General features: G+C 38.3%; 1 protein-coding gene across 13 annotated transcripts in view; it reads right to left on the bottom strand.

The window, feature by feature from the left end:
• MARCHF8 (membrane associated ring-CH-type finger 8) overlaps window positions 1–24,506 on the bottom strand; it is a 128,508-nt gene that overhangs the window by 25,500 nt on the left and 78,502 nt on the right. For all 13 annotated transcript variants that reach the window (XM_072628517.1, XM_072628509.1, XM_072628510.1 and 10 more), the window contains one exon: window positions 4,383–4,433. In XM_072628517.1, the coding sequence (XP_072484618.1) occupies window positions 4,383–4,433 (51 nt within the window). The remainder of the gene's footprint in view (window positions 1–4,382; window positions 4,434–24,506) is intronic.

The raw sequence follows: 24,506 nt of genomic DNA on the forward strand, positions 1-24,506 counted from the left end.
CCAAAAAAGATAAAGTAGTATATGTGTTTTTCTATGACTTACATAACAATTCTCTTGAGTTTTAATGCTTCCTTTAGATATATCCTTTCTGATATAATTTCAATGATGTGATCTTTTAAAATTCATTTTACTAAAAATCCAGGTACATATCTACTACACAAAGCAGGGTAGGCCCCATCACTATGTGGCAGTTGATCCAAAAGACAAACCTTTATGCTCTTTAATTAAGCATTACCATCTTATCTAGGAACTTCCTCTAAAGGTGACTTTTAAAGTTCATGAGGGTCCATTAAAGAGAATATATAAAAGAAATAATCTCTACTTTATTCCTGAGTCACTTTAAACTACTAATCCAGTCTGAGGTCATGATGGTCATTCAAATAGGCTTAACTGATGGACCACAAGTTGCAGCTAGCACAAAAGCATTTCCAGAGGGCTCTGGAGTCCTGGATAGTTCATCAATAGATATTATCTTTTTTAGGTGCTTGATATTTTATTCTTACAAGTAAGTTTACTAAATCAGATAGAAGAGTATTTATAAAGAATACTTCTCCACTTTAGTGCTGCCAGATTCACAAAGTTATTTAATTTTAGAACTAAAAGGGAATTAAATGAAAAGAACTATTTAATCCCTTCATATACCACAACAAGAAACAAATCCAAAGAGGTATAAGGTCAAAGGCAGGGAAATAATTAAAGGTCACATATCCTGACTCCTAGACCAGTATTCTTCCAGGACATGTGCTGCCTGCCTCACTTCTGCTACACAATGCCTTTCATATAAAACCTGTAAACACAATACCTGGAATCTGAACTGGTTAGACAGTCAATCCTCTGAGATAGCTTTTTTTCCAAGTGAATTTTCATTTGGCCATTTAAATATGATTCTGAATAGTTATAATTGTCTTCCATGTCAAGAAAGCTATCGCTACTTCTCAGCCAAACAACATTAAGTCTTATTGGTCAAAATTCACTATAGTTCACTAGCCATTTCCATAATAACGCACTGTAATATGGGGAAATTTGGATCAATTGGGATCTTGAAAGCAATTAAGAGATGGAAGTGAGAGAGAGCATTCCAAGCCTGGTGGATCACCAGGCTAGACCAAAGGCCTGGAGATTAGAGATTGAGTGTTGCATGGAAGGAACAAGTATACTGCAACATATATACATAAAAGCAGCTACACACACACACACACACACACACACACACACACACACACCCACTGCAAATGATAAAGAGTCAAGTCTAAGAAGACTGGAAAGACAGGAAGGGGACAAGCTATGAAGAGCTTTAAATGTCAAAGGATTTTACATATATGATTATGGAGAAATAGGGAACTGTTGGAAATTTATTGACTGTGGAGGCAACATTGTCAGACAACTAGGAGTACATAGGGTAAAGCCCTGGGCCCAGAGTCAGAAAAACCTGAGTTCAAATTCAGCCCCAGACACTTTCTAGCTATGTGACTTTAGACAAGTCACTTAACTGCTTTCTGCCTTAGTTTCCTCAATTGTAAAATGGGGATAATAACAGTATCTAATTCCCAGGGTTGTTGCAGGGGACCAAATGAGATATTTGTAAAGCACTCTGCATATCACCTCACATACAGTAGGTGTTATGTAAATGATAAATCTCAAAAACGTACCAGACCTAGTCCTGACTAAAAATCCAATAAAAAGTCAAAGTGAGTCTTTTTTTTCCACCCCAGAGAGAAATGGCAAGATAGACAGAGAGGTTTTTGGACTGGTCAGGAACAGCCATGTGGAGCTTTCCTAGACAGGGACTGAAAGAGGGCTGAGGCTGTGTACTAGGGCAAAAAGAGACCCCAGGATCTCACAGAGGGGTTTGATATTGTGCAGGATACAAGAAAAGGTGCAAATTTAGCATCTCTATCTCTTACTACCCAGTTGCAGTTTATAGAAACAGAACAGGCTGTAAAGGAAACTTGTACCTACAGATGGCATTTCAAATTGAGGAGCAGTCCTAGAGACTCGGCTAAATACTAAGAGGTCCAGCTCTCTACACCATGATGTCTCTCTACAGATACTATCATCCTCATTAAATAACATTCTGTTATGGGAGCATGAATATGGTGTAGATAGAAGGAAGCCAGTATAGTTGATCGAAGGAAGCTCTGGAGCCAGGAAGACATGTTTTCATGGGATGCTCACTTAATTTCTCAGGTCTTCAGGCAATTTTCTAAGACTGTATCACAAAGAAGGTTTTTCTATCCATGATACTAAAGAAATCACAGATCTGGCTCCTGCCCCTATTATATGGCTAGGCACCGAGGATAAAAATACAAAATGAAGCAGCCCCTATCTTCAAGAAGTGCATTAGAAAAAACTTGGGGAATATAACACCTATGTAAAAAAGTAATTACAAAGAAATTTCAGGGGGAAAAGGCAAATGGCATTAATAAAGATAACTGAATCCTGGAAACAGATGATATCACTAAGGAAGATGGTATGAGAAAAGAAGGGAAGGCCCAGGACAGAGGCATACACCTGAAGATTTCAGTACATGGATAATGACCAGGAAAGGAGACTGAAAGGACTGGTCCGGTAGGCAAGAAGAGAACCAGGAGACAACAGTGTCACAAAAACACAGGGGAGGAGAGTAGCTAACAGGAAGAGGAGATCTTCAGTGTCAAAATCTACAGAGAAGGCAAGAAGGCTAAGAAGTAAGATTGGATTTAGGAATTAAGAGACTATTGGACAGAGTAGTTTTAGCAGAGTAGTTAGGCAGAAGTCAGAATGCCAGGTACCAAAAGATGAGGGGGAGGTGAAATAAGGAAGGAAACAGGTTTGATTAACTTTGATTAACTTCAAACATATGGAAACAGGACTGATTATCTTGAGGACATCATCATCTGCAGGAAATCTCCCTTCCAGCTGGACTCTGCTTAGGATTCCTCTGGGATAATGGCAAATAACCTTTCAGTAGAAGGCCTTTCTGTTGTTATTCCCTCTTTGATATGATTATAAGGTCCATAAAAATGAACTGCTGCTCAGTCTTTCAAGGAATCTTGTACAACAAACATTTGTGGGGACATTTTGTTGGAGAGGCTTTAGAGCAGCATTAAATCACAAGCATTTCAATAACTGACAAACAATAAGCGTACTGTAATCTGGAGTCCACAGAACATGTCCAGTCCCTTTCCACACAGCTGTCATCAAATACTTGAATCAAGTCTGGGCACAAAAAAAATGACTGAATCTATGTCACTACATCTTTCTAGTCAGACAAATGACTGTAAGGGACAGAAAATTTAATTTTGGTTCAGAACAAGAAGTAATAGCTGGATGTTGCTGGGAGGCAGATTTTGGCTTATTGTAAAGAAAAACTTCACAATCTAACCAAAATGGTACACGTTTCTTCTCGATGTTGCAAGTTCCCCTTCTCTAGAAGTCTTCACAGGGAGGAGAGGATGATTTTTTGCAAGAATCTACAGAGGAATCCTGATCAGGTACAGGTTAACCTAGACGAATGTGTGGGGTCCTTCTAGCCTGCCTTTAAAATTCATAATCTGATCATGCAGCTGTTTCTTTCCAGTTAGAACAATAGAATTTACATGTGCTTTTTGAACACAATGGATTTCTTGTAGTCTTAAATTAACATTCTCTTTTCCATAGGGGGCTATGACTTCACATATTTCCCTTTTAATTGAGATTGTTCCTTCAAATTTAGTCTTCTACCTTATAAGAGGGCAAATAACATACAGAAATAACATTTGGGAAATAATGCAAGCTTTGTCAAAAAAAAATTCTTCCTAGAAAAACAGAAATGAAGCTAATCATTTCTTTGTAATTGGGAAAACCACGGACAATTCTTTTTTAAACTCCTTCTTTCCTAGTGATCATAGATTTAGAACATGTATGGACTTTAGAGACTGAACTAAATATCCTCTGAAATCCCTTCAAACTCTAAGATTCTTACATAAGAAAGGACTTATATAAGAAAGAACTTTATTATATTTAGTGCTGTTAAAAATCAGAATGCTCTGCCTCTTTAAGTAAAGACTTCCTCATCCCTGGAGAAGTCCCTGAGGAGCTGGATTACCATGTATCAAGACTGTTGAAGCAATTTGTTTATCAAAGGGATAACTGGACTAGATGTCCTCTAAAATTCCTTTTGATTAAGATTCTGAGATTCAGTATAAAATTATATGACTCTCACTACTTCAAAAGTTATTGCTACTGTTAGTCCACGAAACCATTGCATACTAGTTTGCTGGCTTTAAAGAGTAAATATAAAATGTTACGTGAAGCATTTTATGTTCTTTTGGGGTAAAATTTGCAAAAACACATATTGCAAAAGAAAAAAAAACCTATCACAAGAACACAAAAGGAATTATATAGAAATAATTATATAGTACCTTAGAAATGTGACTTGAGCAACTCATGGAATGCCTCAAAGTCTTCTCATTCTGTAAGAAAAACAGATAGATATTAGGGGGACCTTACAAGAAACAAGCATAGACTTATTAAAAATATTTTAAAAGTGATTCATGCAACCATTTATTGCCTCACTGTTGACGTCTATCTCCAACTGCACAATTAAAAAAAAACTCTTCAAAATAAATATGCATAGTCCCGCAAAACAAATTTTCACATTAACTATGTCTAAAACTATATATCTTATTCTGCCTTTTAAATCTGTCATCTCTGTGGGAGGAGGTAGATAGTATGTTTTACCTTTAGTCCACTGGACTAAATTGGATTTAGTGCTGCATTGATCAGAATTCTAAAGTTTCCAAAGTTCATCAAATAATTTTGAGAAAAACATACCAAAATGTTCTTGTATCCGTTCCACAATTGTTCACTGATTACCTACCTGTTGGGTTGAAAGTACTGTGCGAGCATGATTTGGGGGATACAAAGATTTAACTTAAAGGCAAAGTGTCCATGGCACTGTCTTAAGGGTCAGGTGGAAGAGAAAAATGGTCTGGTCACGACCAGTTGTGAGGAAACTGTGGTCTCTAGGTCCTCAAGGGCAGTCCTCTGACTGAATTCAAACTTCACAGAACAAATTCTAAGGATTATGAAGCTTGTGATTCAGTCAGAGGGCTGCCCTTGAGGACCTAGAGACCTGGAGGCTGCAGATTCCCCACTTGGTCGAGACCATCATTAAGCTTGCAGTTCAGCAAGGGGAAATCACATATAAAAATACTCAGAATGAATTTAAATGCTTAAGAGGTATATAAAAAAAATGTGAAATCAATTAAAGTTCATTTCCAATATGTGGACTGAAGGTGAATCAGAAAATACTTCCTAGGATTCAGAGTCGGAAGGATTTTAGATGGGTCTAGTCTAATCCTTCACCCCTACCATTTTATAGATGAAGAAATTGAAAGTCAGAGACATGAGGGAACCCACAACAGATAGCTTTAATTTTCCCAGTAAGCAGAAGGGTGTTCAGGGAGGACTAGCACCTCTGGTATGAGGGCTTGCTGAGCCTTTTTCAGGACCATTCATCTACCTTTGGTGTCTACCTTCACCCAATTCTCACTTGTGCTTCCAAGAAGCTGTAGCATGAGCAGTGGTCACATCCCAGTAAACCATCTTGGCAGATAGGCTAAACCAGGTTGTGGGTAACCAAAAGGCCTCAAACCTCTCAATGAGCTAGGGGGATAGCTACCCCAAGCATGTGAAGATTTTTCCCTGGAAGAATGAGTAAATGAGAACAGTTTGTTTCAATGGCCATGACGGTGACTGAAGCAAGCGCTGTAGAGTGCTTAGAGCTTGGTCAGGAATCAAAGATGCCAAAGTTATACACCGCATCACGGGCCATCTCCAGTCCTTTTGACTTTTGTCCTACCACTGGACTTTGATGACTCAGGAAGAGGATGTGAGGCTGACAACACTGTGCAACTCTGCCTCACTTAAATCCAGTTCATGCATACTTAAAACACTAGTCACTAGTACTCTTCAGAAACAAAGGACAAACAACAAGTAGAGGAAATCTACTTCAAAATGGGATTGCATTGCAGGCTTGAGGAAACAGGCCTTTTCAAATAATTCTTGGAGGATTGAGGAAAAGAAAAGGCTCACTGGGCACCAATGAGGCATTAAGACTAGACAAAACTAATTTTAGGAAATGCAGCAACGGTTTTCGGAAGCACAGAAGTAGAGCAGCAGCCACAGCATAGCCTCTGGCCCAGTGTGGAAGGGACATATGAAGGGTGACTGAGGACTGACAAGGTATAAATAGTATCTATAGGACAATGGAACAAAGGATTCAAGGGTAGGGTATAATCTATAGCAGAACTGATTAACATCACATTTGGGAAGAAAAGTGAGACTAAAGCATGAGTTTTAGACTCAGAGAAGAAGGTGCAGATGAATTATAAGACAATAAGGATAAAGAGAAGGTTTAAGAGAAGTAAGGAAGAGGAAGAGATAGAAAGGAGAGGCAGTAGGAAGAGTCATTCTGGGGGAACTAGAGAACCTGGGTTCAAATCCTGCATCTGTCACTACATGGGTAACTTTGGGCAAGTCTTACTCTGGCAAATGAGGGGAATGGAGCAGATGGCATCTGAGGTGCTTTCAAACTCAAAATCTATGAAGCTATAAGACCATGGTCAGAGAGGGGGAATTTAAGAATTTGAGAATTTGGACATGATCAAGCCTTGGTGGGACTTATAGGAATGACTACCTCAATAGCTGGTTAAGGCAGAGCAGAATGACTTGGCAGAGCTAGTACTTAGTAAATGCTTGCTGATCTGAAAAGGAATAGTTGGCATTTATAAAGAGCTTTAAAGCTTGCACTTTTCAAATCACATTTAACCCTCACGACAACCCTAGGAGGTAGGTGTCATTAATAACCATTTTAAAGATAAGGAAATTGAGGGATACAAAGGAGAGCTATGACTGAGATCACAAATCCTAAGTGCCCAAGAAGGCCTGAACTCAGGTACTCCTGACTCCCAAGTCCTGTCCTCTGTCCCCTGAGGAGGCTGATAAAGAGGAGCAGATGTTGGCAAATGCTTGGAACATTGACATTACCAAGCATAATGTCAAGTGGTGACAGTGGAAAGAGAATGATCAGAACTAGGAGGCAGCCAAACCATAGTAGTTTAAAACTTTTTTGCATCACTAAACAGTATTTACTGAGGGCTCTCATAGAAAGACACCATGTCTTTATGCTTTTCCCTAGGACCACTAACAATCTATGTCTTAAGTCTTACACGTATAAAGTAAAGATAATAGCTGGGTGGCAACAAGGATAAGTGACAATGTATAGAACTCTTCAGTACTAACATGGCCAAGCGACTTATTTATGTTCTAGGTGCAGAATGGTCTTCCTACCTTAAGAGGATCCTAAGTGGGGAAGGAGAAGGGTTGAGGCAGTCTCTTCATTCTCCAAATTACCAGAGAGAAATGTAATGTTCCTTTATAAAAAAACAACCTTTGTAATGAAACCATGGACAAAAACAAATATAAAGGAGAAGAGAGGAATCTTGGCTTGTGTGCTAGAAAGCTAGAAGATAGAAGTACGTGACAAGCAAAAAAAGAATAATCTTTATAGTGAAGCAACAATAGAATGTTCTTCCTAAAAAGAAAGAACGTAAAACCTTTAAAAGTTCTTCTTATTCACCAAGGTATGATGCTAAAGGTACTGTCAGGTGAGGAGAAATCATTCAGTAGGGGTAAGAAGGAAAGAGTACAAGTCGTGGTCTTTAGTGACTGTGCTGAGAGAATCAATGCTGAGCATAATACCTGTCAACTTAATAACAAAAGAAAATCTGTCGTCTTTCCAGGGCATGTATCCAGGATGTGACAGGGAAGCTCCTGAGACTTGTCCAGCCAGACAACTACTACCCACTTCTGGTGATTCAGATGTGCAAAAATGACACACAGAAAAAGCACTACTAAAGATTGTGAAGTACCGAGCACAGGGGGTGTTTTTTTCTTTGTTTTTTAAATCACTGCTGCCAAACAGAAGCAAGGGCTTCTTAAGAGAAACGTAGATTTGAGTATTGCTGCTTAAGAAGACATACCTAAGAACAGAATTTGAACAGATTGCCCAGTAAAGGCTGGTAAGAATGAATTGGACTGGAGTCTTAAGACTTAGAACTAAAGGGACCTCAGACATCATTTGGTCCAAGTAGATAAGGAAACAAGCGCCCAGAAAGGTTACCACTTTGATGTATGACATGATCAAAGTGGGACTTGAACCCAGAACTACACTTCTTTCCACAGCACCAGGGGAACCAAAACAAAATTTTAAAATGAAAGCTGGGGGAGGGGGAGAGAAAACTGCCCATGGATATTAGGGTAACACATCAACTGCTTTCTACCCATACCTCTCCCATCTGGTACTTGTCAAGTTGATTTTTTGAACCCAAATATAGGACTCCATTTATCACTATTAAGTCATTTAATTCATAAATTCTGCCAACATTCTAACCTGTTAAACCATCTTTTTCTCTCCTGTCATGTCATTTGTTTGGTATCTCTTGAGATTTTAAGTCATTCACAGCTTTGATAAGCTTGACTTCTATGCATCCATTCAAGTTACTGATAAAAAAGTACAAGTACAAGGCCAATCACAGATGTCTGGGCCCTGAGCCTCCTCGTGGAAGCTTCCTTAGAAGTAAGTTCTGACCATTCAACTACTTTTTAGTCTACTTAAGACGTATGACCCACTTGCCCACAAAAAGAGCAGGAGTGATGCTATCAGGTGATCCGCTACATATACAGGATTCTAATTCCTAAAAGTCTAATAGCCCTGCCAAAAAATAAGTGTAGTAAGTCCAGCATGACCTATTCTGGAGGAAGGCTCTTCATGAGGCCTACTCTCTCTTTTCTAGAAGTTGGCTAACTGCCTTACATAATACATTCCAGAATTCTTTTGGTCAGGAATCAAGGTGACCTATCACTGGCCTGTCATTACTTGTAGACTCTCTTCCTTTTTAAAAGAATCAGCACTTTTGCCCTTCTGCCTGGCTGTTGTATCTCTCCTCTTCTCCACTGCTTCTTCCAGGCCCTGCAGCATATTAGAACAACAGATACCAAACCAATACAAGGTCATTGCTAAGGAGTCAGGAGAGGGGCATCAGCAGCTAGAGAGAGCAGCAAAGGCCTCAGGAAGAGGACTGCACTTGTGAGAAATAGCAAGAAGGCCAGTTGGCTGGACCAAAGAGTGCATCCAGAGCAGTGATGTATAAAAAAGCTGGAATGACATGTCAGAGCCAGGGTGTGAAAGGTTTTAAATAGTAATATGAAGACTCTACAACCACTTCAGTAACAACTTAGTCATATTGATGATCAGGATCTCACAATTTCTGGCAGATGAACCTTGTTCTCCTTCAGATAATAAGGAAGAGCTTTGAATTCAAAAGTACTCCACTATTAGCATCATGTTATTATTTCTCAGATGATTGGTACCGAGGGCCTTGTTACAATCTAATGTAGGAGGCTTTCCCCCAGGGACACCAACAAAGACAGAGAAGGCAAGTCAAACCAGGAGCCAAACTCACAGCTGCGATAATCCCCTGTCACAAAGGAGTCTCAACTCTTACTCTCCCTCCTTCCAACATACACATGGGACAAGAAGAACAGTAAAATGATACAGCACAAAGAAAATAATGTATGTTTACCAAGTGGCACAGAAGCTAAGTTCATTTAAGAGATGCTAAGCAAGTTGCAAAAAAGAAAATGTAGGAGATTTCAACATTCCTTTTCAAAACTTGAATAAAAGCAATAAACAAAGGGAGGGAAGGACTGAGGGAACAAGCATTTATTACAAACCTACTATGTGCCCTCTCCCTGTGATCTTCAGTATCAAATATAAAATCCTCTAGTGTTCAAAGCCCTTAATCCCACTCCAATCCCACCTTTCCATTCTTCTTACACCATATACTCTATGATCCCAAAACAGTGGCTTCCCTGCTCTTCCTCAAACAAGACAATCCATTTCCTGATTGACCATTTTTACCATCTGTCCCCCATGCCTGGAATATTCCCTCCTCATCTCTGCTTCCTGGCTTCCTTCAGTCCCCACCTAAAATGCCACCTTCTATAGCAAGCCATTCCTGATCCCTCTTAATTCTAGTGCTTTCTGTCTTTTGATTGTTTTCTATTTATTCTGTATACAGCTCACTTGTACATATTTGTCTACTTCTTGTCTCCTCCATTAAACTGTGAGCTCCTGGAGGTCATGGACTGACTTTTGTCTTTCTTTGAATCCCTAGTGCTACGCTCTGGGTCTGACACATACAGGCACTTAACAAATTCTTACTGACTGCCTGATTTGGTGTTTATGTACTTTAAGGACCATTAGAAGATCATCCTCTGGCTATGACAGAAACATAGAGAAAAAAGCTAGAAGGGACCTTCAAAACCATCTAGATCAAGATTTTCATTTTAAGATGTGTTGGTTAAGTAACTTATCAAAGGTCATGCATTTGTAAAGGTCATGCATTTGTAAAGGCCATGAGAAGGGATCAGGCCTTGTGATAACAAATTCAGTGGTATTCTACCACATTGCTAGGACCTCCCCTTATGTGGGTATAAGGAACCATGAACAAATTGTTAGATAAATTAGTTTGGACTGAGTGTAGACTTTTAAGAGATAATTAAATAATACAAATTTCTAGCAATTCTATACCACCACAAAATCTGATTAAATGTTAAGAGCACAAAGAAATAATAAAAAGATTACAAAGGCATATATGATAACAACAATAATGACTAGCATTTATATAGGGGGCCAGGCACTGGGTTAAGCACTCAGTAACTTGCCCAAGGTCTCAGAGATAGTAAGTGGCTGAGGCTGGATTTTGACTCAGGTCTTCTTGACTTCAGGACCAGCACTCTATTCCACTGTAAGTCATTAGCCTTTGAGCCAGCAATAGTACTACTGGATCAATACACTAAAAGACATGCAAGAAAAATGGGCATACATATACAAAAAATACTTGGAGCAGCTCTTTCTGGGGTGGCAAAAAAACTGGAAACTAAGACGGTATCTTCCAATTGGGGAATGGTTGCACAAATGATAGCACAAAAATCAAATGAAACTGTGTCACAAGAAATGTTGAAGGTAATGCTTTCAGAGAAACGGAATGACAGTGAGCAGAACCAAGAGAACAATGTATAATATAAAAGCATTATAAAAGTGAACACCTTTCAAAGGTGTTCAGAACTCTGATTAATGCAACAAACAAACAAGATGCCCAAGGACAGATGATGGAGAACACTACCCATCTCCTAAGAAAAAGGTGATGAACAAAATATACCTGATAGGAAATACATTTTTTGGACATAGGCAAAGCAGGAATTTGTTTTGCTTGACTCAAGAATATTTTTCACAAAGGTTTTGAGTTTATTTTTTTTGGCAGGAGGAGGGAAACAAGGAGGTACTAAAGGAAGGTGACCTGGTTCTGTTCTGAGGATTTTAAATGAAGAATGAGAAAGAAGTATAAAAAAAGAAACTATTATTACAGAAAGGAGGAAGAAGGGGGTGGAAATTGCTATTCCTCATAATTGGGATGCATGAGAAGAAGAATATACAAAAACATGGAGAAAGGTTGGGGCAAGTTGGAAGTACATGAACTTCACTCATAAGAAACAGACAAAACAAAGGGTGAACATACACAAATTCATGTAAAAATACAACAAATTCAACAGGAAAATTAGTAAAGATAGGAAGGAATAATGGAGGTTAAAACTGGGGGGGAGATAGTCACAATCAAAACAAACTTCCTAATCCTGAAGGAGGTATTTAAAAAATTTGAGAAAAGAAAAGAAACAGCTAGGGAGTGCTGCTGATCAACAGGTGAATGGCTAAATAAACTGTGGTAAATGGATGTAATTCACTGCAAGAAATGATGAAAGCGATGTTTTCTAAGAATCTTGGGTAATGTAAAGTGATGAAGTCAAGAAAGCAGACAGGAGAACAATTTGTACAAGCGCACCAAGTTTATAAAGAAAAATATATCTGTACACTTAACAACTCTGATCATGCAATGACCTGTTTCTAGAGGACTTAGGAAATATGTTATCTCCTTCCTGAGAGTGATAGACTCAAGAGGCAGAAAGAGAAACATCTGAAGACATAAAGAATCTCTGGCTTAATTTTGTTTGACTATGCCTATTTGTTACCTGTTTTTTGGTTTGTTTATTTTTTTTTTAAGAAGATGATATAAGGTATCTCATAGCTAAAAGAACTTGAAAAAGAGACTGATGAGAAATTATCTGAATGCTATGACCAAAAAAAAACAAAAAAAAAAAGAGAGGAAAAAAAATCCTGGACATCCTATTTCAAAAATCATAAAACAAAACTGCTCAAATCTCTTAGAATCAGAGAACAAAATGAAAATAGAAAAAGAATCCTCCGACTGTCTCCTAAAAATACTCCAAATAAAAACTCCAGAAACATTATAATCCAAATCCTTCATTTCCAGGTCAAAGAAAAAATATTACAAACAGTCATAAAGAAAGAATTCAAGTACCAAGGAACCACTGTTAGGAATCATACAAGATTTAGCAGCCACTTCCTTGAAGGAATATACCAGAAGGAAAAAAGATATGCAATCAAGAATAATTACTTAGTAAAACTAAGTACAGAGGAGTAGAGTCAAGATGATGGAGTAGAAAGACGCATATAATCTAGCTCTTCCCCCACAGCTCATAAAATATCTGTAAAGAAAGACTCTCAACAAATTCTAGAGCACCAAAAGCCACAAAACAACAGAGTGGAGAAGATTTCCAGCCCTGGGTGACCTGGAAGGCAGATGGGAAAGGTCTGTCGCACCGGATGTGAAGTGGAGCCCAACCCACCCTTGGTCACGGAGCACTGGGAGAAGCAGGACCAGAGCAGGCTTTGGGGACAGAATCCCCAGCAGCAGCAATGGAGCTTCACAGATTCCCTCAATCCACAGGTGCAAAGGTCAGTGAGAGGGCTTTTTCAACCAGAGCAAGGAGGGAACAGGTCCTCCCCTAGCTCCAGCCCCAGGCGGCGGTGGCTGCAGTAGAAGCAGCAGGCAGTGGGTGGTTGTGGTGTGCAGCTGCTGCAGCAGCCAGGGTCCACTGTTGGAGTGGGGCAGCTTAAAGCACGTAGGGGACAGCTGATCTGAACCTCAGCCCTGAGTGGCAGCCCCTGGAGGAATTGAGCAGCTGATCTGAATCTCAACCCTAAGCACGGTCCTCGAGCATGGAGGAGCTGGAGGCCCCTGAGGAGTAAACTCTTCTCTCTTGATTGTGCCACCTTGGAGGAACTGAGAACTTACAGGTCCCAGAGCATACCCTACTCTTGAAAAAGGATTCAGAAGTCAAGTAACTAGTTGGGAAAATGCCCAAAACAGGGAAAAAAGATAAGACTATAGAAAGTTACTTTCTTGGTGAACAGGTATTCTCTCCCATTCTTTCTGATGAGGAAGAACAAAGTTTGCCATCAGGTGAAGACATAAAAGTCAAGGCTTCTGCATTTAAAACCTCCAAAATAAATATGCAATGGTCCCAGGCCATGGAAGAGCTCAAAAAGGATTTTGAAAATCAAGTAAGAGAGGTGGAGGAAAAATTGTGAAGAGAAATGAGAGCGATGCAAGAAAATCATGAAAAGTGAGTCAACAGCTTGCTAAAGGACACCCCAAAAATGCTGAAGAAAATAACACCTTGAAAAATAGGCTAACTCAATTGGCAAAAGAGGTCCAAAAAGCCAATGAGGAGAAGAATGCTTTAAAAAGCAGAATTAGCCAAATGGAAAAGGAGGTTCAAAAGCTCACTGAAGAAAACAGTTCTTCAAAAATCAGAATGGAGCAGATGGGAGCTAATGACTTTATGAGAAACCAAGAAATTACAAAACAAAACCAAAAGAATAAAAAAAGAGAAGACAATGTGAAATATCTCACTGGAAAAACAACTGACCTGGAAAATAGATCCAGGAGAGACAATTTAAAAATTATGGGACTACCTGAAAGCCATGATCAAAAAAAAAAAACAAAACAGCCTAGACATCATCTTTCATGAAATTATCAAAGAAAACTGCCCTGATATTCTAGAACCAGAGGGCAAAATAAATACTGAAAGAATTCACCAATCACTTTCTGAAAGACATCCCAAAAGAGAAACTCCTAGGAAAATTGTAGCCAAATTCCAGAGTTCCCAGGTCAAGGAGAAAATATTGCAAGCAACTAGAAAGAAACGATTCAAGTATTGTGGAAATACAATCAGGATAACACAAGATCTAGCAGCTTCTACATTAAGGGACTGAAGGGCTTGAAACAGGAAATTCGAGAAGTCAAAGAAACTAGGACTAAAACCAAGAATCACCTATCCAGCAAAACTGAGTATAATACTTCAGGGGAAAAAATGGTCATTCAATAAAATAGAGGACTTTCAAGCATTATTGATGAAAAGACCAGAGCTGAAAAGAAAATCTGACTTTCAAACACAGAATCAAGAGAAGCATGAAAAGGTAAACAGGAAAGAGAAATCCCGAGGGACTTACTAAAGTTGAACTGTTTACCTTTCCTACATGGAAAGACAATATTTGTAACTCTTTAAACTTTTCTCAGTATCTGGGTAGTTGAAGGGATGACACACACACACACACACACACACACACACACACACACAGCACAGGGTGAGTTAAACAGGAAGAGATTGTATCTAAAAAAATTAAATTAAGGGGTGAGAGAGGAATATATTGGGAAGAGAAAAAGAGAAATGGAATGGGGCAAATTATCTGTCACAGAAGAGGCAAGAAAAAGCTTTTCCAATGGAGGGGGAAAGAAGGAGGTGAGAGGAGAAAAGTGAAGTTACTCTCATCATATTTGGCTCAAAGAAGAAATAACATGCACACTCAATTTGGTATGAAAATCTATCTTACACTACAGGAAAGTAGGGGAAAAGGGGATAAGCAGGGTGGGGGGGATGGTAGAAGGGAGGGCAAATGGGAGGAAGGAGCAATTAGAAGTAAATACTCTTGGGGAAGCACAAGGTCAAAAGGGAGAAAAGAAGAAATGGGGGGGCAGGATAAGAGGGAGGGAAATATAGTTAGTCTTACACATGACTATTATGGAAGTCATTTGCAAAACTACACCTATATAGCCTATATTGAATTGCTTGCCTTCTCAGTGGGAATGGGTGGGGAGGGAAGAAGGAAGAGAAGTTGAAACTCAACGTTTTGGTTAGAAATGTTGAGAACTGTTTTTGCGTACAACTAGGAAAGAAGAAATATGGGCAATGGGGTGTAGAAATTTATCTTGCCCTACAGGACAAGAGAGAAGATGGGGATAAGGGAAGGGAGGGGTGTTAGTAGGGAGGGCATATAGATAGTAGGGGCAATCAGAATGCAAGGCGTTTTGGGGTGGGGGAGGGGAGAGATGGGGAGAAAATTTGGAACTCAAAATTTTGTGGAAATGAACGTTGAAAACTTAAAATAAATTAAAAACACTGAGTATAATACTACATAAGGGGGGGGGCAGAGGGAGAAGAAAAGGAGAGAAGAATCTGAAAATGAGGAATGATACCACTGAGTCCAAAGAGATGACGCCAGTTTAAGATCTGAAGGACAGTGTGGAATTCATGCACCCTGGATATTCGAGAGTCCTATATCCACAGAACCCTGTCTGGGAATAATTTGCCTCAGTCATTGTCACTGATTACCCATAGGCATTATCTAGGTCTTCTTTAATTCTGATTCTGACAATGTGTTCTGATTCATGCCTCCACTTCCTCTCAGTTCTGTTCATTTACTGCTAACGTCTGACCCGAGAATATTATGAACTACAATGCTCATGTAGCCCTCTGGTACCCTCTGTCTTCTGCAGAAAGCCTTTTTCTGAACTGTATTGCTAAAGCCTTTCCTCTGATACTACCTCCAATTTGCCCTGCATATGTATCTTGTATATATAGATTGTCTTCTCCATTAGAAAATGAGCTCCTTGAGGGTAGGGGCTGTTTTTGCCTTTGTGTAGCCAGAGCTTAGCACAGTACCTCAAAGATAGTAAGCACTTAATAAATATCACTGACTGATCCTTAAGTTTTTTTGGTACGTAACTGGTATTTTCAGTATCTGGTCTTCTTGTACCTCAGTTATTATCTTGCAGTTCTAAGGAAGTCTATCAGCAAGGTGTTGAGCTCAAGTGCCTCTGTCCTCTGTTGGCCTAAGGAAACTCTGGAAAACCTAGGAGTCAAATTTAGATTAACCTGATGTACAAAAATACCAAAATCCTGCTTGGGATCCTGGCAACTGCATCATGCCATGAAGCCACCATTATGAATACTAACTATTATATTGCAATGTGTTATCACAAAAAAACAAAAAAACCAGAAAATGGTCATCATGTCCTATTTAAGAAACCATGAAAATGTGCAATGAATTTTGTATTTCCATTGAGAGGGTTACAAGAAAAAATTCTGACTGCTAGGCAAAAAAATTCCAGCTATCTAGAAAACTCCCTTCTATGGAAGATTTCCTTTCTTTAAAAATGCTGCATAAATAAATTCTTCACCTTGTTCACTTCATCAGTACAAAAAAGCACTAATTAGCAGGGACTAATATTTATGTGAAAAACCACAAACTTTTAAGTAAAACTTTCATCAATAAAAAAGTTACGCTTCAATGATGGACTCTGTTGTCAGAGACTTTAATAACAGAGTAAAAGGGAAGGATACTTTACTGAGTGTCAGAAAAATGAATTCATAACACAAAATCTTTAAATATCAGTGGCTGACATTACACAGCACTTTGAGGCTTGCACACAGTTTCACATACATGATCTCACTTGGTACTGGCAGGTAGGGATTACAGGTAATATATATTATTCCTATTATACAAATAAGAAAACAGGCTTAGAAATCAATTTTCAATAGATTCAATAAACATTTATTAAGCACTTCCTATGTGCCAGGTACTGTGCTAAGCACTAAGAGATATAAATAAGAAAAAGACAGATAGCCCTGCTCTCAGGGAGCTTATAACTCCATGGGAGAAGGCAACATACAAAAGGAAGCTAAAAAGCAAGTGGGATGAGGAAAACCAGTAGAGGAAGAGTGGAACCCAAGCAGAGATGTTGATGGAAAATGAAGAGTTACATGGAAAGTGCAGATATGATCCCTCTTTATAGCAAGGTTTTGGGGAGAGAGGTTTGGTGACATGATTCCAGGCACTTAACTAATATTAGTGTCAGAAAAATCAGAAACTAGGTCTCTCTGGACATTAAGTTTATCTCTCTTTCTATTGCGATGCTGCCTCCTGACTACTGAATGCTTCATAAAACAAAATCTGCATCCTAAGATGTTGGGACAGAGGTGAGGGGACCTATCTGAACTTAGTCAAGGAGCTAAACAAGAAAATATGAAACATCTCATTGGATAAACAACTAACAGGGAAAATAAACTGAGGAGAAATAATTTAAAAATTATTGAACTACCTGAAAACCATGATCAAAAAAAGGGGCCTAGATATCATATTTAAAGAAATTAAACGGGAAAACTGCCCCAATATCTTAGATCCAGAAGGTCAAATACAAACTGAAAGACTCCATAGCCAAGATTAGAAGGAAAGCAGGAAACTGAGAAGAAACTTTCTCTGATAAAGGTCTTACTTCTCAAATATATAGAGAACTGAGTCTAACAGTACAACAGTCTAACATTTATAACAGTACAAATCATTCCCTAATTAATAAGTGGTCAAAGCATGTAAACAGGCAGTTTTCAGGAGCAGAAATCAAAGCCATTTATGTTCATATGAAAAATGACCTAAATCACTATTGTTTAGAGAAATGTCAATTAAAAGAACTCTTGAGGTACCACCTCACACCTGAGATTGGCAAAAAATTGGAAATTGAAGGGATGGCCATCAATTGGGAATGGCTGAACAAGTTGTGGCATGTGATTGTGATGAAATATTACTGAGCTTTTAAGAAATGATGAGCAGGATGCTTTTAGAAAAACCTGGAAAGACTTACATGAACTGATGCAAAGTGAACAGAAGAACACTGTACAAAGTAACAGAAATATCATACAATAATCAACTGTAAATGACTGAGCTATTCCCAGCAATACAAAGATATAAGACAATTCTGAAGGATCTATGATGGGAAATGCTATACACCCCCAGAGAAAGAACTGATAGAATCTGAATTCAGAACAAGGCATACTTTTTATTTTTTTCATTTTTGGGAAAAGTGATATGTGTGTCTGTGTTTTCTTTTGCAACATGGTTAATAAGGAAATATGTTTTACATGACTGCACATGTATAAGTTATATCAAAGTGTTTGCCTTCTCAAGGAGAGGAAGAGCAGGGAGAGAGGGAAGGATTTTAGAATTCAAAAATGATTTTTAAATTGTTTTTACCTGTAATTGAGAAAAAAAAAACAAAAACATTAAAAAAGAGATAACAGTACACAAAATAGTTCTAATTAATATAATAAATGTTGCTGTCATTCAGTTGTAGAGTTGTTCCTACTTAAAGCATCCTTATTAATTTTTCCAGTATGAGTCAACTGTTCTTTTTGAATAAATAAGCAATCTTATTAAGTCAGAAGTAAAATAGACTTTAGAGGAGGGACAGCGTAGAAAGAGGGAGAATGACAAACAGAAGAAAACAGGACAAAGGGAAATTCAGAGTTAGTAATCATAATTGTGAAAACGAATGAACTTACCTACAAAACGGAAGTGCATCTAGAATGGATCAGAAAACAGAATTCAACAATATGTTGTTTACAAGATACACACTTAAAACAGAAAGACACACACACAGAATAAGGACTGGAGCAAAATCTATTATGCTTCAGTTGAAGTAAAAAAGGCAGGGGTAATAATCATGATTTCAAACCAATCAAAAGTAAAAGCAGGCCTAATTAAAAAAGAGAAACAGTGAAACTACATTTTGATAAAAGATACCATAGACAATGAAGTAATATCAGAAATTTTTATAACAAGTTTCTCTGATAAAGGACTCCTTTTGTAACTATACATGGAACTGAATTAAATTTATAAAATATGAGTCATTTCCCAGTTGACAAATGGTCAAAGGATATGAACAGGCAGTTTTCAGAAAAAGAAATCAAAGTTAAATATAAGTCATAGGAAAAATGCTCTAATTCACCATTAATTAGAGAAATGCCAATTAAAAAAACTCTTGAGATACTACCTCACACCTATCAGAAGTGACAAATGTTAAGAGGAGATATGGGAAAATAAGTACACTAATGAACCATTGGTGAAGTTCTGAACTGGTCTAACAATTTTGGAGAACAATTTGGAGCTATGACCAAAAGACTACCCTTTGATCCCAAAATATCACTCTTAGGTCTGTATAAGAGATCAAAGAAAAAGGTAAGAGAAAAGGATCTATATGAACAAAAACATTTATAAAAGCCCTTTTTTGGGGTGGCAAAGAATTGGGAATTGAGGGGATGCCCATCAATTGGCAAATAATTGAACAACTTGTGATATATTATTGCTGGGTTCACTTTCAAAGAAGACCAAGTGACATCAAGTGTGACATCTCGACTTGCATATGAACTGAATTTAAGTGAGGCTAGCTTGCATAAAGTCGACAGCCTCATTCTCTCTTCCTGATTTATTGAAGTCTGGTGGCAGGATAAAATCACATCTTTGATGCCAGACCAAGCTCTAAGCATTCCACAGCATGTGCTTCAGATATGACTGTGATGGTATACTTCTGTGCTGTATAAAATGAAAAGTGAGATGGTTTCAGAAAAACCTGGTGCAAAGTGAATTGAGCGGAACCAGGAAATCACAGTACACAGCAACAATAATAATGGAATGATGAACATTTCAGAGTATTCTTCCTTCCTAGTTCTACTTATTTTTCTAGGTTAGATTAGAAGGCAAGATTAAGGATTGCTGACATTGGCTATCTTGTTGAGTTTTGTTAATTTCATTTACCAAGTCATTTGGTTAAGTGTTTTCATTCCCCAACCTCATAACATAATTAAAAGCTGGAATAAATCTGTTCTGGACACCAGTACGAACTAATTGACAGAAACCACATACTTGACTGATAATCAAGAAACAGAAGAGTAAGATGTTAAAATTGGAAGGAAGGAGTTTTGGCTAATGTGGAAACAGATTTTGCATGACTCTGCATGCATAATAGGAAGGAAAGAATTTAGAACTAAAAATAAAAATATAAAAATAAAGAAGATGAATCTACAAACAAGACCTTTACAAATATTTTCTCATTTGATCCTAATTGAATATAAATGTCAAAAACTATTTAATCTTCTCATAAGCTCCTTTAAAAGAGTACAAATAGTTTTAATTAATTACATTAGCACTTATTTGAAAATCACTCAAGCCTTTAACTTGAAAAGATTTTTCTCCCTTTTCCCTTAAAAAAATCCAATAGCTTATCCAATAGAAAAGATTATGTAAATTATTACAAAAATTATGTAAATCAGTTTACATAATATAAAGGTTTTGGAAAATTAAGACCCAATTCTCCCTCTTCATTTTCTTTTTTAAAAAAATTAAGAAAAAAGGTTTACTAGTTTTGAAGGAATGCATTAAAAGAATACTCTCCCAAGTATAACAAACTTTTTTTGTACTAAAATATCAATTGTTGGTTTTTAATGTGAAATAACATTTAGACAATATCTTACCATTCCATTTTAGCCTGGAATAGAGAAAGTTTACCATCAAAAAAACAAAGCAAAACACAAAAAAACTCAGAAGTCAGTAATTTTTTAAAATAGCCTTTTTTCAGTATCTGGACCAACATCATTTCTGCAGACTAATGTAAAACAGATCTACTAAACTCTGTACGCTATCAATTTTAGACTACAAACATTCCCATATGCCACTGTCTGAACCAGTTCTGCTCATCAGAAACTTTGGTAATACATTATGATCAACTCCTACCTTAATATTAGGAAATCCCCTTCTAATCCATTACCCATGATTAGCATGATCGAGATGATCTTACTCCAGGATTATCATTTCACCAACGTTAGAACCAACTCATATTTTCATGGAACCAATTAACAAGGTCAGGCACAATACACTTAAATTTTCTTACTCTATTTGATGTATTTATTCACTTAATATTTAACCTCAATGTAAGACAAACCAATTTATTGGCAACTAGAGAGAAGAAAGTGAAGAAACAAAGCATTCTTTATCAAAACTAACTGTAGGGGGGGGCGGAGCCAAGATGGCGGAGTAGAAAGACGCACATACATATAGCTCCGAACCCACAGCCCATAGAACATCTGTAAAAAAGAACCCCTGGCGAATTCTGGAGCAGCAGAAGCCACAGAACAACGAGGTGGAGAAGATTTCTGCTCCAGAGAGCCTGAAAACCTCTTGCAAAAGGTCTGTCGCGCTGCGGACGCGGAGCTGAGCACAGCCCTGCAGTGGCTGCATGGTGCCAAGAGGAGCAGATCCAAGCAGGCTTCGGGGACAGAATCTTCAGCGGCCGCGCGAGTCCCTCCACCCACAGGTGATGGGGGTCAGTGAGAGGGTCTCTTTGGCGGGTCGAGAGGGGAGTGGGGTACCCCCATAACTCAGGCCCCCTTGGGAGGCAGCAGCTGAGGCGGGAGCAGACCAGTGATCCCCAAGCAGGCAGGAGCCTGGATCCATTGTTGAAGGTCTCTGCATAAACCCCCTGAGGGAACTGAGCCCCTTGAGGCGGCCCTGCCCCCACCTGAGCACCTGAACTTAATCTCACACTTAATAGCAGCCCCCCCCTGCCCAAAGCCCTGAGGCTGGGGAGCAGCATTTGAATCTCAGACCCCAAGTGCTGGCTGGGAGGATCTGGAGGCCAAGTGGGTGTGAAGTGAATATTCAGAAGGCAAGTCACTGGCTGGGAAAATGCCCAGAAAAGGGAAAAGAAATAAGACTATAGAAGGTTACTTTCTTGGTGAACAGGCATTTCCTCCCTTCCTTTCTGATGAGGAAGAACAATGCTTACCATCAGGGAAAGACACAGAAGTCAAGGCTTCTGTATCCCAGCCCACTTAATGGGCTCAGGCCATGGAAGAGCTCAAAAAGGATTTTGAAAATCAAGTTAGAGAGGTGGAGGAAAAGCTGGGAAGAGAAATGAGAGACATGTAGTCAAAGCATGAACTGCAGGTCAGCACCCTGCTAAAGGAGACCCAAAAAAATGCTGAAGAAAATAACACCTTGAAAAATAGGCTAACTCAATTGGCAAAAGCGGTTCAAAAAGCCAATGAGGAGAAGAATGCTTTAAAAAGCAGAATTAGCCAAATGGAAAAGGAGGTTCAAAAGCTCACTGAAGAAAACAGTTCTTTCAAAATTAGAATGGAACAGATGGAGGCTAATGACTTTATGAGAAACCAAGAAATCACAAAACAAAACCAAAAGAATGAAAAAATGGAAGACAATGTGAAATATCTCATTGGAAAAACAAATGACCTGGAAAATAGATCCAGGAGAGACAATTTAAAAATTATGGGACTACCTGAAAGCCATGATCAAAAAAAAACCAAAACAGCCTAGACATCATCTTTCATGAAATTATCAAGGAAAACTGCCCTGAGATTCTAGAACCAGGGGGCAAAATAAATATTGAAAGAATCCACTGATCACTTCCTGAAAGAGATCCAAAAAGAGACACTCCTAGGAACATTGTGGCCAAATTCCAGACTTCCCAGCTCAAGGAGGAAATATTTCAAGCAACTAGAAAGAAACAATTCAAGTATTATGGAAATACAATCAGGATAACACAAGATCTAGCAGCTTCTACATTAAGGGATCGAAGGGCATGGAATAGGATATTCCAGAAGTCAAAGGAACTAGGACTAAAACCAAGAATCATCTACCCAGCAAAACTGAGTATAATACTTCAGGGGAAAAATTGGTCTTTCAATGAAATAGAGGACTTTCAGGCATTCTTGATGAAAAGACCAGAGCTGAAAAGAAAATCTGACTTTCAAACACAAGAATGAAGAGAAGCATGAAAAGGTGAACAGCAAAGAGAAGTCATAAGGGACTTACTAAAGTTGAACTGTTTACATTCCTACATGGAAAGACAATATTTGTAACTCTTGAAACTTTTCAGTATCTGGGTACTGGGTGGGATTACACACACACACATGCACACGCACGCACTCATAGAGACAGAGTGCGCAGAGTGAATTGAATAGGATGGGATCATATCTTAAAAAAAAAAAAATGAAATCAAGCAGTGAGAGAGAAATATATGGGAGGAGAAAGGGAGAAATGGAATGGGGCAAATTATCTCTCGTAAAAGAGGCAAGCAAAAGATTTTTTTTTAGTTTGGGGAAAAAGAGGGGAGGTGAGAGAAAAATATGAAGCTTACTCTCATCACATTCCACTAAAGGAAGGAATAAAATGCACACTCATTTTGGTATGAAAACCTATCTTACAATACAGGAAAGTGGGGGATAAGGGGATAAGCAGGGTGGGGGGGATGATGGAAGGGAGGGCATGGGGAGGAGGGTGCAATTTGAGGTCGACACTCATGGGGAGGGATAGGATCAAAAGAGAGAATAGAAGTAATTGGGGGCAGGATAGGATGGAGGGAAATATAGTTAGTCTTATACAACACGACTATTATGGAAGTCATTTGCAAAACTACACTGATTTGGCCTATATTGAATTGCTTGCTCTCCAAAGGGAAAGGGTGGGGAGGGAGGGAGGGAGGTAAAGAAGTTGGACCTCAAAGTTTTAGGAACAACTGTCGAGTACTGTTCTTGCCACTGGGAGATAAGAAATACAGGTAAAGAGGTATAGAAAGTTATCTTGCCCTACAGGACAAAAGAGAAGATGGAGACAAGGGCAGAGAGGGATGATAGAAGAGAGAGCAGATTGGTGATAGGGGCAATTAGAATACCTGGTGTTTTGGGGGGGAGGGGACAAAAGGGGAGAAAACTTGGAACCCAAAATTTTGTTAAAATGAATGCTAAAAGTAACATAAAAAAAAATAAAAAAAAAACAACAAAAAACTAACTGTAATGCCAATTCACACTCTCCATTCTTAAATTTAGGCCAGAAATCATGAGCGGGTTCCAGTTTCTTACCTTTCCGACTCAGGCTATTCAAAGAAAATATTTTTTAAATTGTTAAATTGAATGGTTGGCCTGTAACTATGACATTCCTAGTAACATGCTTAGGAATGCTATCTTTTTTCAAATGCATCCTCATTTGAATACTAGTCTTCATTTTGTGACTATGAAATACGTTTTTAACAAATTAATGATGTTTTATGTTCACTGTCAATTTAAAAATGAACTGCAACTTAAAATCTAAAGTAACCATTTAATAAAGTAAACAGAAGATACAGATTTGAATTGTTCTTACATTCCTAGGTAATGAATGGCTGATCACAAGCTTGCAAGTCACATAAAACAAAAATATGACAGTATATATTATGATAGGCTTACATTATAAATTACCATAACTTAAATAATAGTATTGTACACAGATAAAATCATATTTTTACAATCAAAAAGTTTGAAGAAATATAAAAATTCATTTATATGTCAGAACAAGGCATATAATGATTTATCTCTAGATTGTGACATAGATAACT

Source organism: Notamacropus eugenii, chromosome 1 (assembly GCF_028372415.1).
Source record: "Notamacropus eugenii isolate mMacEug1 chromosome 1, mMacEug1.pri_v2, whole genome shotgun sequence".
Lineage (NCBI taxonomy): Eukaryota > Metazoa > Chordata > Mammalia > Diprotodontia > Macropodidae > Notamacropus > Notamacropus eugenii.